Genomic DNA, 14,377 nt, shown 5'->3' on the forward strand with positions numbered 1-14,377 from the left:
GCAGAATCGGTCGCTTGAGTGGAGACGCCAGTGTGGCTTGTGTTTTCAAACTCATTTCGAAATGTCAGAACGGGATAGACAGTGAGATGCGTAACGTTCGTTTATGCATTCTCAAGATACATGATCCTTCCATGAGTGTGCATATTCTCATGTTCATGAATGTTTCAAACACTATGGGCTGTGTCAAACCAATGGCTTCGGCCACTGACTACCATCTTACTTCAGGCCCTATCTGAACCACCCCCACGTCTCTTTCTTGTAGATCCTGAAAGCCGTCTTATATGTTTCTTCTGCTTTCGTACTCGTGTTGTATTATGCATACGATACTGGGCGAAACCCGGATACATCGTTATACATGAAGCTCACTGCGCCTTGGACAGCTTCGCCCTGCTAGCAGCGAGCGCAGCAGACAGACTGAACTGGGTGTTGATACCGTCGATGCGGTGGACAGCGTTGAGGTTCTTGACGCAAGTGATCTGGAAGCAGGTAGCAGTTCCCTGGCGGGAGGCGATCGTAGAGTAGGCGAGGAAGTATTCCCAGATCTGGACATGATTAGCATCTAGCAATATAAGTACGCGACCCGTTGCTTACCTTGAACCATCGAATACCGTACTTGGCAACAACCTTCTCCTTGTTGGCGAGCCAGTTGCGGTACCACCTCCAGAGAGTAGCAGAGTAGTGTACACCGATGGTGTCGACCATCTTGACTTCAAAACCAGCACCCTCGAGCGTGTCGATGACGAAACCAAGGGGAGTAGAAGCGTCGGCACCGGGGAAGACGTATTTGTTCATGAAGAGACCCCAGGTAAAGTCCTCGAATTGCCAAGCCTTACGGAGACCAGCGATTTGGAGGAAGAAGACACCATCGTCGTCGAGCATGTCGTAAACTTGGCGGAAGAAGGAGCTCAAGTGGCGGACACCGACGTGCTCGGCCATCTCGAGACAGGTAATCTTCTGGTAGCCACCAGGAGGAAGGGGAATATCACGGTAGTCCATGCAGAGAACGTTGGACTGGCTCTCTTCGATGCCAGACTTCCTAAGGCCGTTGTTGCCCCAAGCAGTCTGGTTGCGACCGAGAGTGACACCGGTGACGTGAGCGCCGTAGTTCACGGAGGCGAACCTGGTGAGGGTTCCCCAACCGCAGCCAATGTCGAGCATCTTCTCGCCCTTCTTCAAGCCGATCTTTTCACAGACAACTGACATCTTGTTGTCCTGGAGCTGTTCGAGGCTCTCTTCGGTGTTGATGTCGGAGATGATACCGGAGGTGTAAATCATGCGTGGGCCGAGGAACCAGCCGTAGAAGTCGTCACCACGGTCGTAGTGGTCGCGTACCTGTTCTTCGTCTGAAGCGGGGTCAGCATATCGTCAGTCGATAACTCGTCTAGACACGTACCTTGGGACCTGGAGTGGACGATCATCTCGGGAATCATGCCAAACAGGAAGTGCTTGATCAATCCAAGTGTGAAGCGGGGCTTGGACCAGTCGTGGCGCCATTCGAGGATCTCGAGCATGTCGCCATTGAGCTCTACCTCGCCGTCGAAGTACTTCTCCTGGAACGTCTCGATGGGGATCTGCTTCTTGCCGTAGTATGCGTCGCGGTCCTCGGGCTTGTTGAACTTGAGGTAGTGCTCGATGGGCTTGCCGGGCAGTTTGGCCTTTTCGTTCTTGCGGGGCGCGAACTCAGAGGTGAGCCACCAGAAGGGACCTAGAATTGGGAGGAAGAGGACAAGGGCGAGGAAAACCCATGTCTTGAAGCCCATGCCCCAGCTCCAGGTGATGTAGGCGGGGACGCCCACCAACAGCGAGATGAGGGCATAGTTGTTGAACGAATCGCGGCCGGAACCTTCTGCGGGCAGAGGAGCATTCGCAATGGTCGGGTACTGTTGATCGCCAAATGTCAGCTTACGGGCCCGCGGTGTTGATGCTCAATGGCTGGTGGGGTGCTCGTTAAATTGACCACATGCAACCACATACCGATGTCGTCTTGACGCCGCAGTCGAACTCGGGCGTCGTGGGCGAGGGCGCCGGCGGCGTCTCAACCCACTCGAAGTTCTCCTCAGAGGTATTGCTGCTCATCTTGCGTACCGCGGAGCAATTTTGCAAGATGGGAGGTAAACGTGTTGGGATCCCGAGCCTTTAACGGCGGTGAATCTACTAAGCGAACGCACTGGGGTTGCGCCTGCCCCCTGCACTGGCCCTGCAGGAGGTCGACTCGTAGCCTAGCTTCAGACCGTTCCCAGCACACCGACGGCGACTCCCATGGATTGGCGCGACATACGTTGCAACATTGCCAGCATAACTCTGCCTTGTTGATAAGGGGAGTGGGGCGGAAAGTCACAATCACCCACAACTCAACGTCCAGTATCTTGCCCTGGATTCTAGTCTACGCGATAGGCTTTCTCACCAACATGTAGGCTCGTTCCTTCTTCGGCCATACACGTGTATGATCTGAGGACCCTTTGTTTTCACCAAGATTAACGACAACTTTGTCCAGATGGGAACAATTTTCAGATTTGCCAAGCCTGGTTCTAGCATAGGCGGGGCACGCTCAGGACCTCGACGCGTCCGCTAGTAGCTTCCCCCTAACAAAGTCCACCTTCTCCTTGGCCACACCGGCTTTCTCCAGGTACTTCTCCACGCTGCCGTACTTCTCGACCATATACGAGTTTACATGGCTTACCAAGTCCGGGGGACATATCGCAAACTGCTCGGTCAGACCAATTGATGCCATCTCTTTCAGCCTTCCCTCCCTCTCTGGCTCGAGTTCTGGCTCGGATAGGCGATAGTCTTCGTCGATAGTGGTTTGATCCACACCGAGGAGCAACAGGACCAGCATGACTATGAGCCCGGTTCGGTCCTTGCCCTGCGTGCAGTGGACCAAAACTGGCCAGTTCTTCTCTTCTCCTAATACATCAAAGACCTGTGTGACTTCGCGCGTGCACACGTCCAGCGACTGCTCGGCCAGTCCGACAAGACCCATGTCTTCCATGTGAGGAGCTAAGATTTTGATCGCATCCTTGCGGTAGCCGACAATCATGAGGCCTGCGAGCCTGAAGAACTCAAGCCATGTGAGTTTCGAAAGCAACATGCGCGAGAAGGCCGAGCCATTGAAATTGATTTCGTGGTAGATTATGCCGGGTATCTTGAGGGGCTCCGCTGCGTCGTCGTTGGTTTGAGGGACTGCTGCTGACGCTTTGATTCTTGCATCGTGCTTTTGCGCCTGTTCGATATGCTCTGTTCTGCACCGGTCAACACGAAATCAGCTCACGAGCGTCGCGTCTACCTACTTCGTTCGTAGATCGATGATGCTCTTCACGCCATATTCTTTCAGCAATCTCTGCCTGTCTTGGAAAGAGGCCTCATCTTTAAAAGTCAGCCTCGCGCCAAGGCATGTGTGGGAGGTACGCACCAGGTCGTGCACTTCGGAACAGTAAGCCGTTCTTTAGACGGCTGCAGCACGGTCAGCGCAAGACTAATCTCAAGGCGCTTCTGTGGATTACCTAGTTCCTGTTGTTTCATTGACAAACTGGCTGACATCGCGAAAGTTCAAGATACTCTTGAGTGGCGTTTGCAGTTCAGCCATGTTTACTACGGCCGACAGACTAAAATTGGTGGTATACCTAGGTAGCTATCTGCTGAATCAAGATGGAAAGTTAAAACTCGGTGACGTAGTCAGCTCACACTAACCGCATCTAACCCGGCTTTGTCTCCCGAGCTTGTCGCTGAAACCAACACGCGCCAGTAGACGGAAGTACATCACTACAACAATCAGGATAAAAGCGCGCCATCTTCGTAGCTCACTTGATATCCGGATTGCGCTGTTGGGATCAGCGAACCTAACCACGACACCGTCTGGATATATCCGTCGCCTGTGCAAACATTTGGAGAAAGAAACCTGGCCACCACGGCGTGCAAGGGCAATTTGAACACCTACCTCTCAGAACTCTACATCACCTTGGGATACTTGCGAATTTCAGTTTTTGTGGTCGTTTAGACGGTGGAGCGCCTGTTCAGTTTGTTCCTTGCATGTCGTGCCGCTATGTTCCACTATGCCAAGTGTAACGTTCTGTACGCCGATGTTCTTCGTTCGCTCGACGCAGGGCTGCGATCTTCAGATGTGCACCAGGGTTCTGACAGACAGGATGAACCCTCGACGCACTTGGTGCATGATTTGACTGCTTCGGTGAGCCCGTCGCTGGCTTCAGTCAGGACAGGCAAGGCTACGTCGGGCTCAAGCTAGAACCAGGCCTGGAGTGGTAAGGCTAGTGTGAGATTTCGACGCGGAACGCACCCTTACGGCGATCCTCCACAGACCTAGGTAGAGCTCGAGGTTGATATGACATCATCGCCGTCCTCTCGTCATTTTAGCCATGAAGGGTGCCGCTGTGTGTGACCCTAGCTGGCATTTGCCTTTCCCTCTTATTTCTCGTGATCGCCCTTGAAGCAACGCCTGACACATTCCCGTCTTGCTTCGACCCGCTCTTTCACAATGGCGACGACAGCCCTTACCACGGACGCGCCCCCCGCGTCTGACAGCAGACCCTTGAAGCAATCGGAACAGGCGGCTCCACCGCGATCCTCCGCCGAGACGAACATGCGTTGCCCTGACCCATCCGCGCATCAGCATCCAAAGACCAGCGCATTGCAAAACCAGGCGTCGGCAGCGGCGCTTTACTCGCACAACCACGGTAGCCCTGCTAAAGCAAACGTCTCGAAGCCCATCAATCCGCTCGGAGCAGACGGAAAGCTCTCGTCGGCCAGTGAGTGCAATGTTATGATCACTGCATTACATCATACCCTAACAGAAATCCACAGGCGCTGCAACGAGCCTCAAATACGCAAAAGCCCAAGACCTTCCCAGCTACCCCGTGGTGGGAATTGATACACAGTCCTCTGCCGGAGCCGCCGCATTACTCGCCAACCAGAACAAGAAGAGCCCGGAGTGGTGGAAACCCGAACAATCTTCCGCAGCAGGCAAGGCTGCGTTGCTCGCAAACGGTTACAAGATGGCGCCCATGTGGCAGCCAGAAGCAAGCGCAGCAGGCTCAAAGGCCGCGCTTCTCGCCCATAGAGATGGTGGAAAGCTGAACCTATGGCAGCCTGAAGCTAGTGCTGATGGTCATTCTGCTGCTACCATCGCTATGCGCAAGGCAGCACCCAGCGCAGACGTGGATTACGGATATACAGACCAGGGCAGGAAGAATGCCTTTACTGCAGCCACCGACGCCCATTCGGCATCAAGACGCAAGCGCGCTCAATCAAACCCACCCACTGCGCCGCTATATCCAGACTCAAAGAACTCTGCTAGGAATGCATTGGGTGCAGCAACGCTTGCCCACAGTGCATCGACCCGGGCCAAACCTCAAGCAGCTCCTGTTGACTCCAGTCGCGGCGGCTATGGTGCTATGGAGGCTGCACGTATCCAGCATGCGAAGAGCATCTCGCGCGACATGTACACAAGCGCTCCACCAGTTGCATTAGAGACGGAAGAGAAGAAGCATAACGATGCCCTTCGAGCTTCCGCCATATCCATGGCCAAGAAAATTTACGATGTGCAGCAGCAACACATTGATGGCGCATCGGGCCAGTCCATTGCTCGTACAGGAGCGACGGCAGCCCATAGCCAACAGCCCGCGACCGGCGAGGCCGACATCAAGCAGCAAGCTATGCGCTATATCGGGATCCAAGAGGCTGCGCAGAAGCTCGCACAAGAAAGACTGTCCAAGATAGGATACGACGAGAACGCTGCTTACCGAAGCTACTACGGCTACGACCAGCCGACACGCTCGAAGCTCTCAATGCGGCGTGGGCGCAACCGCGCGCACAGTGCTTCCGAGACAGCTCCTGCACAAGACTCGGATTCTGACGAAGACGACTTCCGCTCAAGACGAATTCGCTCGCAGATGGACCAATTCAACAAACAGCTGGCTGATGTCGATGCAAAGAAACGCGAGAACGACCGCAAGTCCCTGCTTGCTGCAGCACAGCGCAAGGTACAAGCTCAAATGCAGGGCATGGATAAGCAGATCTATGATAAGACTGGCAAGATGTCATCCGCAATGGTGGACGATTGGGATGAGAAGGCGCGACAGCGAGCCCTAGCCAACTCTGAAACCCGTATGGAAAATCACGGAAGAGTACACATTGGTAACGGTAAATGGATGGACCAAGGAGACATTGATGCTATTGCCCAAGCGAGGATTCAGCCTACATTGGACGAGATCACCGAGAAGACGGATAAGCGCCGTGCCGAGGACGAGAGACGACGTGCTGAGGAGGATGAGCGCCGACTTGACCAGGAGCAAGAGAAGCGCCGCATCCGAACGGAGAAAGAGCGTGCCGCCGAGATCAAGGCAGAGGAGAAGCAGGGCAGGGGTACGTGTTCATCATCGCATAGTTCTCACAATACTAACTTCTGACAGAGGAAGAGAAGAGGGCTGTCAAAGCGCGGGCTGCCGAAGAGAAACTAGCAGCGAAGCAGGCAAAGGAAGCTGAGAAGACCAAGACTGCAGGAGAACAACGCAAATCAAAAGAGATCACCACGACTGAACCTGCAGTGGTGGCCAATGAAACTCCACGCGACAACGAGGATCTGTACGAAGAGGCAGAGCTTACAGAAGCTCACCCTATACCAGAGCACGATTCGGCCGATCCAACCTCGCCGACGTCCCAAGGATCCTCCAAGGGTTTCAAATCACTCTTGAGCAAACTGAAGAGGCGTTCCAAGCATTCTCCTGCGGCAGAGACCGAAGGTACTACCAAAGAACAAGAGCCTGGCTTCATCGGTGGCGCGACTCTCCGGAATTCCGTCTCGCAACCCCAGTCTCAATCTCTATCTTCAAAGAGCGCTAGCGAACCGGCTCGTGAATCGATAGACAGCCGCATATCTGGTGAGGCCGATCGCCCAAAGGACTTGAGTCATGTTGAGCCTTCGTATGTCCCTCACGTGGGTGTCGTCAAGGAAGAACGCTATTCAGACGTCTCATCTCTGTCTGGCGATGAAGATGAATTCAGCTTGGCACGTGGAAGGTCTGCAGAACGTGTTGTAAGCGGGGCCACAGCGACATCTGCTGGCGAGAGCTTCGAGGAAGCGCGTGACCATTTCGATGAAGCCCTGGCACCGCCCCCAGCATTTGGCTCTGACGCAGAGAAAGCCAGGAAGGGAAGTCCAAATCGGGAGTCAAAGTTCCAAGAAGTGGGATTGTAGGCCTTGTGATGATCAGACAAGGAAATGAGTTTCGTATCTGCCATGCTTGATTTGAAGGTTGTAATGGTTGCTATGTTTGGGATTACGTTCAGTATGAGTAGTCTGCGATGGTATATGAAGCACAAGCTTGGCCTTGATGTATAATGTAATGTCTTACTTTGTATGAGATAGTTTTGAAGTTCTTGGGTCATATTGCAGGTTGCCCAGAAATATCAATGTGGAATTCGCGTTCTGCTCTCATGCTTGTTGCGCGGAGACGCGCCGGGGAAGTACGGGTTCCCGCGTCACCTAGCCTCACGACCTGCTATTACGAATATGCAAGATGATGAACTGGAAGCCAATTTCAAGGCCTATAGACAGGGTGTACTCTTCTCTCCTTTGCAACGCGGTAAAGGCATCAAAAACGTCGGTGTTGAAAGTAAGCGTACTCGGGATTGGTCGCTGCAGCAAACGTCATTGGGTAAAGCTGCCACAATTGGGTTTTACCTAATCGGGAGCTTTGCCAAGCATAGGGCGAACCAGCGTATGTGGAAACAACACCAGGAGCTCCTTTCTCGAACAGCATCACCCTCCACGACCCCGACCCCGCCTTATACGACCGTCTCTCATTTCCTATCACGCGCTTCTGGAGTTGTGCACCTGGGTCTACTTCTTCCTTTTCTTCCGATACCCGATTCTTGCGCGCTTTCTCACCCCGGTGAGCTTGGAGCTGGACTGTCGCAAACATGGCCCAGCGACAGGTGCCATTGCACGTCACTCAGCCGACGCTGGTATGTGCCGCATCAGACCCTTGCATGCCATAGTGCTTGAAGCTAACAATTGACAGCTCACGAACCTCAACATTCTCGTACGTTGGTCCCAGGCCTCGCTTTCCGCGAACAAGGCAACCAAGGACCCCAGCTAACACATAGTCCAGCCGGCATCGATATCATGGCAAAACTGCGTACGTAATCCCACAAGGTGTATACACATGACCAAGTTATGCTAACAGCCCGCGTAGACACTCGAGTCCGACAAGTACGTTTGCGTGCGCCAGGTCAACAACGAAGCCAACGCGCCCGCCGAGACCGTCATCATCGACCTCAAGAACACCAACAATGTCATCCGGAGACCGATTCGCGCCGACAGCGCCATCATGCACTTGACTGAGCCCATCATCGCTCTCAAGGCACAAGGCCGGACACTGCAGCTGTTTAACCTCGAGACCAAAGAGCGTCTGCAGACCTACAGCCATCAGGAGGACATTCAATTCTGGAGGTGGATCAGCCAGACGACACTTGCGCTCGTCAGCACAAAGGCCGTATACCACTGGGATGTCCTTGATTCGAAGAACGCTGTTGCGCCGCGTAAGATCTTCGATCGCCAAGAACAACTCGAGGTATGTGAACTGGGCCATTCAGCGCCAATTGCATCTAACCCGCTGTGTAGAACAACCAGATCATCAACTACGTTACCAACGATGACGAGAGCTGGTCTTGCTTGGTCGGTATCACATCGAACCCCGCCGGTGGCATTCGTGGAAACATGCAGCTCTTCTCCAAGGCGAGGAACGTTAGCCAGCCCCTCGAGGGTCACGCTGCTACCTTTGGCACACTCCGTCTCGATGGAGCCTCAACCGACACAAAGATCTTCGCCTTCGCTGTGAAATCTTCGTCTGGAGAAGCCAAAATCAACATCGTCGAGGTCGACCACAACGCCGCAAACCCAGCCTTCCCGAAGCGCCTCATTCCGATCCACTGGCCCGCCGAGGGTACTGGTGACTTCCCGCTCGGCATCCATATCGCGCAAAAGTACGGCATTTTAATCGTAATTACGAAGTTCGGTTTCATTCACCTCCACGACCTCGAGACCGGTACCGCTCTGTTCCTGAACCGGATATCTGAGGAGACAGTCTTCACAACGGCGCGAGATGACGAAGGCACTGGTGTAGTCGTCATCAACAAGCGCGGACAGGTTCTGCATACAACCATTCGGGAAGACACCCTGATTCCATACATCATGGAGAACCCGGCGTGTGCTGAAATTGCGTACAAGCTTGCCTCAAAGGGCGGGCTTCCAGGCGCAGATCAGCTCTACTCCCAACGATTCGAGACGCTCATGTCCCAGGGAAACTTCGCGGAAGCCGCAAAGGTCGCTGCCAACTCGCCCCGGGGCTTCCTCCGCACAATGAACACAATCAACAGGCTGCGTCAGGTTCCCAACCAACCCGGTCAGATCACTACTCTGCTACAATACTTTGGTCAATTACTCGACAAGGGTGGTTTGAACAAGGAGGAAACTCTGGAGTTGGCCCGACCTGTTTTCGCTCAGGGCCGCAAGCACCTCATCGAGAAGTGGCAGAAGGAAGGCAAGCTTCACTGCTCAGAGGAGCTCGGTGATCTCGCCAAACCCCACGATCTAAACCTCGCTCTGGCCATCTATAAGGAGGCGAACGTATCCCAGAAGGTTGTCGCAGCTCTCGCGGAGCTCGGCCACTACGATCTCATCCTGCAGTACTGCAACGGCGTTGGCTACACACCGGATTACAACGTCTTGCTTCAGCACGTCGTTCGCATCAATGCCGAGAAGGGAGCCGAGTTTGCTTCCCAGCTAGCGAAGAACGAAGGCGGCCCACTGATTAGTATCGACCGCGTTGTCGACATCTTCCAGTCCCAAGGCATGATCCAACAGGCAACCGCTTTCCTCCTGGATGTTCTCTCCAACGATCTACCCGAAGAGGGCCACATGCAGACCAAGCTCCTCGAGATGAACTTGCTCAATGCCCCTCAGGTTGCAGATGCTATTCTGGGCAATGAGATGTTCCACCACTACGACAAGATGCGCATCGCTCAGCTCTGCGAGAACGCTGGTCTGCTGACTCGTGCTCTGGAACACAATGATGACCCAGCCGCGATCAAGCGTATCATTGTTCAGACCGACAAGCTTCCAGAAGAGTGGCTGATCAACTACTTCGGTCAGCTCACAGTCGAGCTGTCGCTTGAGTGCTTGGACGCCATGCTCACTACCAACATCCGCCAAAACCTTCAAGCTGTCATCCGCATCGCCCAGAAGTATTCTGATCTGCTTGGCGCCACCAAGATCATCGATCTGCTAGAGAAGCACCGCACCGCGGAGGGTCTGTACTTCTTCTTGGGTTCCATTGTCAACGTCAGCGAAGATCCCGACGTTCACTTCAAGTACATCGAGGCTGCGACCACTATGGGCCAACTCAACGAAGTTGAGCGTATCTGCCGAGAGAGTCAGTTTTTGAACGGAGAAAAGGTCAAGAACTTCTTGAAGGAGGCCAACCTCACGGAACAGCTACCTCTGATTATTGTCTGCGACCGCTTCAACTTCATCCACGATCTTGTACTGTACCTGTACAAGAAGCAGCAGTTCAAGTCTATCGAAGTCTACGTTCAGAGGGTCAACCCTGCCAGGACACCGGCTGTCGTTGGCGGTCTGCTCGATGTGGACTGCGATGAAAGCATCATCAAGGGCCTTCTGGCTTCAGTAACGCCATCGTCGATTCCAATCGATGAGTTGGTTGCTGAGGTTGAGTCGCGAAACCGATTGAAGCTTCTTCTCCCATTCTTGGAGCAGACACTCGCAAGTGGCAACCAGCAGCAAGCTGTCTACAACGCCTTGGCCAAGATCTACATCGATTCCAACAACAACCCGGAGAAGTTCCTGAAGGAGAACGACCAATACGACACACTCACCGTTGGCAAATACTGCGAGAAGCGTGACCCCAACTTGGCATTCATCGCCTACAGCAAGGGACAGAATGACCTTGAGCTGATCCACATCACCAACGAGAACGCCATGTTCAAGGCCCAAGCACGTTACCTTCTGGAGCGAGCCGACTCCGAGGTCTGGGATTATGTCCTGAGTCCCAACAACATCCATCGCCGATCGCTCGTAGACCAAGTCACTTCCTCGGCTGTTCCTTCGTCTACCGATCCAGACAAGGTCTCTGTTGCTGTGAAGGCTTTCATCACTGGTGACATGCCTGCTGAGCTGATCGACCTGCTGGAGAAGATCATCTTAGAGCCGACTACATTCAGTGATAACCCGTCCCTTCAGAACTTGCTGATGCTCACTGCCTGCAAGTCCGATCGCGGTAGAGTTATGAACTACATCCAGCAGCTCGATCAGTACAGCCCTGAAGACATTGCCCAACAATGTATCGAGGTCGGCATGTACGACGAGGCCTTTGAGATCTTCAAGAAGCACGAGAACCACGTCGAGGCTGCCAACGTCCTCATTGAGCACATTGTTTCGATCGATCGAGCATATGAATATGCTGACAGGGTTGACACGCCTGAGGTGTGGAGCAGGGTCGCTAAGGCACAGCTGGACGGTCTTCGTGTCACGGACTCAATCGAGTCTTACATCCGTGCCGGAGACGCATCCAACTATCTGGAAGTCATTGAGATTGCTACCCACGCTGGCAAGGACGAAGACTTGATCAAGTTCCTGAGAATGGCTCGCAAGACTCTTCGTGAGGTACCCGTCGACACCGCCTTGGCTTTCTGCTTCGCTCGTACCAACCAACTACCCGAGCTCGAGGACTTCCTCCGCGCTACCAACGTTGCAGATGTTGAAGCGTCAGGTGACAAGGCTTACGAGGAGGGTTATCATGAGGCGGCCAAGATCTTCTTCACTAGCATTTCGAACTGGGCGAAGCTTGCAACCACTCTTGTGCACCTAGAGGACTACCAAGCTGCTGTCGAGTGTGCCAGGAAGGCAAACTCCGTCAAGGTCTGGAAGCAAGTCAACGAAGCCTGCGTCGCGAAGAAGGAATTCCGTCTCGCCCAGATTTGCGGTCTCAACCTGATCGTCCACGCCGAAGAGCTCACCGATCTCGTTAAGCAGTATGAGCGCAATGGCTACTTCGACGAGCTGATTAGCCTGCTCGAGGCTGGTCTTGGATTGGAACGCGGTAAGTACACCCCTCTGACAACTACCGTCCCGTTGAAAAGTTCAACCCTTCAACAATCATAACCCATGACAACTACACTATGTACAAGATGCTAACTCAGTCAAACTAGCCCACATGGGAATGTTCTCTGCGTTGGGAGAAGCTCTAGCCAAGTACCATCCTGAGCGTGTCATGGAGCACCTCCGTCTCTTCTGGTCAAGGTCGGTCTTTGAGTGAACTTCGCTTATGTGCTTCCAACTGACAACCCATAGGATCAACATTCCAAAGATGATTCGTGCAACAGAAGAGGCCCATCTATGGTGAGTGCAATCGCAAACAACATTCGTGCCACTCGGTTCTAACATTTCTAGGCCCGAACTCATCTTCCTCTACGTCCACTACGATGAGTGGGACAACGCCGCCCTTGCCATGATGGAGCGTGCCGCAGATGCCTGGGAGCACCAAGCATTCAAGGACACCATCACCAAGGCTACTAACGTTGAGATCTACTACCGGGCTTTGGGCTTCTATCTTGAGGAGCAGCCAACTCTCCTGACGGACCTCTTGCAAGCGTTGACCCCCCGAATCGACGTCAACCGCGTTGTCCGCATGTTCGTCAAGTCTGACAACATTCCTCTGATCAAGCCTTTCCTCCTCAACGTCCAGTCACAGAACAAGCGCGAGGTCAACAACGCCCTCAACGATCTCCTTATCGAAGAGGAGGACTACAAGACACTCCGCGACTCGGTCAACAACTATGACAACTACGACCCCGTTGACCTTGCCCAGCGTCTGGAGAAGCACGACCTTGTCTTCTTCCGTCAAATCGCAGCCGACATCTACCGCAAGAACAAGCGATGGGAGAAGTCCATCACTCTCAGCAAGCAGGACAAGTTGTTCAAGGATGCCATTGAGACCTCTGCGATGTCAGGCAAGTCTGATGTCGTTGAGGATCTGCTCCGCTACGTAAGTTTCCCTCTGCATTTGTCAAGTACGATACTAATTCGCATAACAGTTCGTCGATATCGGCAGTCGCGAGTGCTACGTCGGTATGCTCTATGCCTGCTATGACCTCCTCCGCCCCGACCTCATCCTCGAGATGTCATGGCGCAACGGTCTGCACGACTTCACCATGGTATGTAAAAACTCTTCCGTGTGTGCTTTGTAAACCACTAACATTTCACCAGCCATACATGATCAACCTCATCTCCCAACAGACGGCCGCTCTCGAGATGCTCAAGAAGGACAACGAGGAGCGCAAGACCCGCGAGGTGTCGCAGCAGAAGAAGGAGGACGACACTCCGATTTTGGGCTCGCGCCTCATGCTCACTCAGGGTCCGATGACTTCGGCCCCGTCTCCAGGTCCTTATGGACAGGCCAACGGCATCGCCCCGCAGCCAACTGGAGGCTTCCGCCCCTTTTAGACGCTGTTCAAATGGAGACGAGCTTGCCACTCCGGAAGTAGGGTAGTCAAGGGTTCTCTTCACACTACATATTGATGATTGGTGGAGCATGCAAAAGCGAACGGGAGGTTCATAGGTTTTGGGCAGTTTGCGGCAATGTACTCTACAGGCGTTCAAGGTGGCCTCTTAGTCTGGATGCTTCACATATAGAACATCTTCAGGCTTCTGTACTCTAGTTAATCACTTCATTTGCGCTGATATCTCGTGTTCACTGTGGATGTTCGCTTGTTGTAATCCCAATGACGTCGCACCCTGGAGTTGAACATCTATCACGAATGTACTCACACGTGATAAATCGTTAGTATGTCAATATGATGACTGACGATCTTAACAGTACGTTTCCGTCCCGGTATTCGAAACACTAGCAAAATGTCACAATCGTTGCGGCCATCACGTAGAAATGAGGGTCCTGGGCAGTGACGGCTTGCAGGAATAAGGACATGCCCGGCTCCTACATGTATTTATTGCGTACTGTACGAGATATCCGAACGTACGCTGGAGGTACTCACTACTAACAGGACTTGCGCAGGCATCGACCCGGCCAGTCATTACGAATACAACGCTGGTTTCTGCTTGAGCGCAATCACGCTGCATACAGCGAATACCTCCACGAGCCTTTTTATAATGATGCTGTTGGTTGAGTATTACCTATCCTTAGGCCTCGACTCTGCATGCTACCACGCTGATCTAGGAAAAACTGAACATCCTAGAGCCTACGTTGATGTCAGGTCACCGACTTTGCAAGTTTTTGATTTAATGTAATCTGCAAACATGTGTAGTTGTGCGAGGTGATACCGTGGTTGG

The 14,377-nt window shown here is 53.3% G+C and overlaps 4 protein-coding genes across 4 annotated transcripts; 2 read left to right on the forward strand and 2 right to left on the reverse strand.

The window, feature by feature from the left end:
- Window positions 1-362: 362 nt before the first annotated feature.
- MT2 (Sphingolipid C9-methyltransferase 2) lies at window positions 363-2,076 on the reverse strand (the record flags this gene model as incomplete). Its single annotated transcript, XM_051450865.1, has 4 exons — window positions 363-542; window positions 592-1,343; window positions 1,394-1,880; window positions 1,975-2,076. The coding sequence occupies 4 exons, from the start codon at window positions 2,074-2,076 to the stop codon at window positions 363-365; spliced, it is 1,521 nt and encodes a 506-aa protein (XP_051298058.1).
- Window positions 2,077-2,548: 472 nt separating this feature from the next.
- On the reverse strand, window positions 2,549-3,583 carry J4E86_010367 (uncharacterized protein; the record flags this gene model as incomplete). Its single annotated transcript, XM_051450866.1, has 2 exons — window positions 2,549-3,239; window positions 3,501-3,583. 2 exons carry the CDS (start codon window positions 3,581-3,583, stop codon window positions 2,549-2,551), a joined length of 774 nt encoding a protein of 257 aa, XP_051298059.1.
- A 906-nt stretch (window positions 3,584-4,489) lies between these two features.
- J4E86_010368 (uncharacterized protein) lies at window positions 4,490-7,207 on the forward strand (the record flags this gene model as incomplete). The annotated part of the gene is made up of 3 exons (XM_051450867.1): window positions 4,490-4,760; window positions 4,816-6,375; window positions 6,423-7,207. The coding sequence occupies 3 exons, from the start codon at window positions 4,490-4,492 to the stop codon at window positions 7,205-7,207; spliced, it is 2,616 nt and encodes an 871-aa protein (XP_051298060.1).
- A 725-nt stretch (window positions 7,208-7,932) lies between these two features.
- Window positions 7,933-13,534, forward strand: J4E86_010369 (uncharacterized protein; the record flags this gene model as incomplete). Its single annotated transcript, XM_051450868.1, has 10 exons — window positions 7,933-7,977; window positions 8,034-8,054; window positions 8,124-8,150; window positions 8,208-8,585; window positions 8,636-12,131; window positions 12,241-12,331; window positions 12,383-12,430; window positions 12,482-13,076; window positions 13,126-13,245; window positions 13,298-13,534. The coding sequence occupies 10 exons, from the start codon at window positions 7,933-7,935 to the stop codon at window positions 13,532-13,534; spliced, it is 5,058 nt and encodes a 1,685-aa protein (XP_051298061.1).
- Between the last annotated feature and the right edge of the window lie 843 nt (window positions 13,535-14,377).

The sequence above is a fragment of the Alternaria arbusti genome, assembly GCF_024043155.1.
Source record: "Alternaria arbusti strain BMP 1465 chromosome Unknown scaffold_21, whole genome shotgun sequence".
NCBI classification, from domain to species: Eukaryota; Fungi; Ascomycota; class Dothideomycetes; order Pleosporales; family Pleosporaceae; genus Alternaria; species Alternaria arbusti.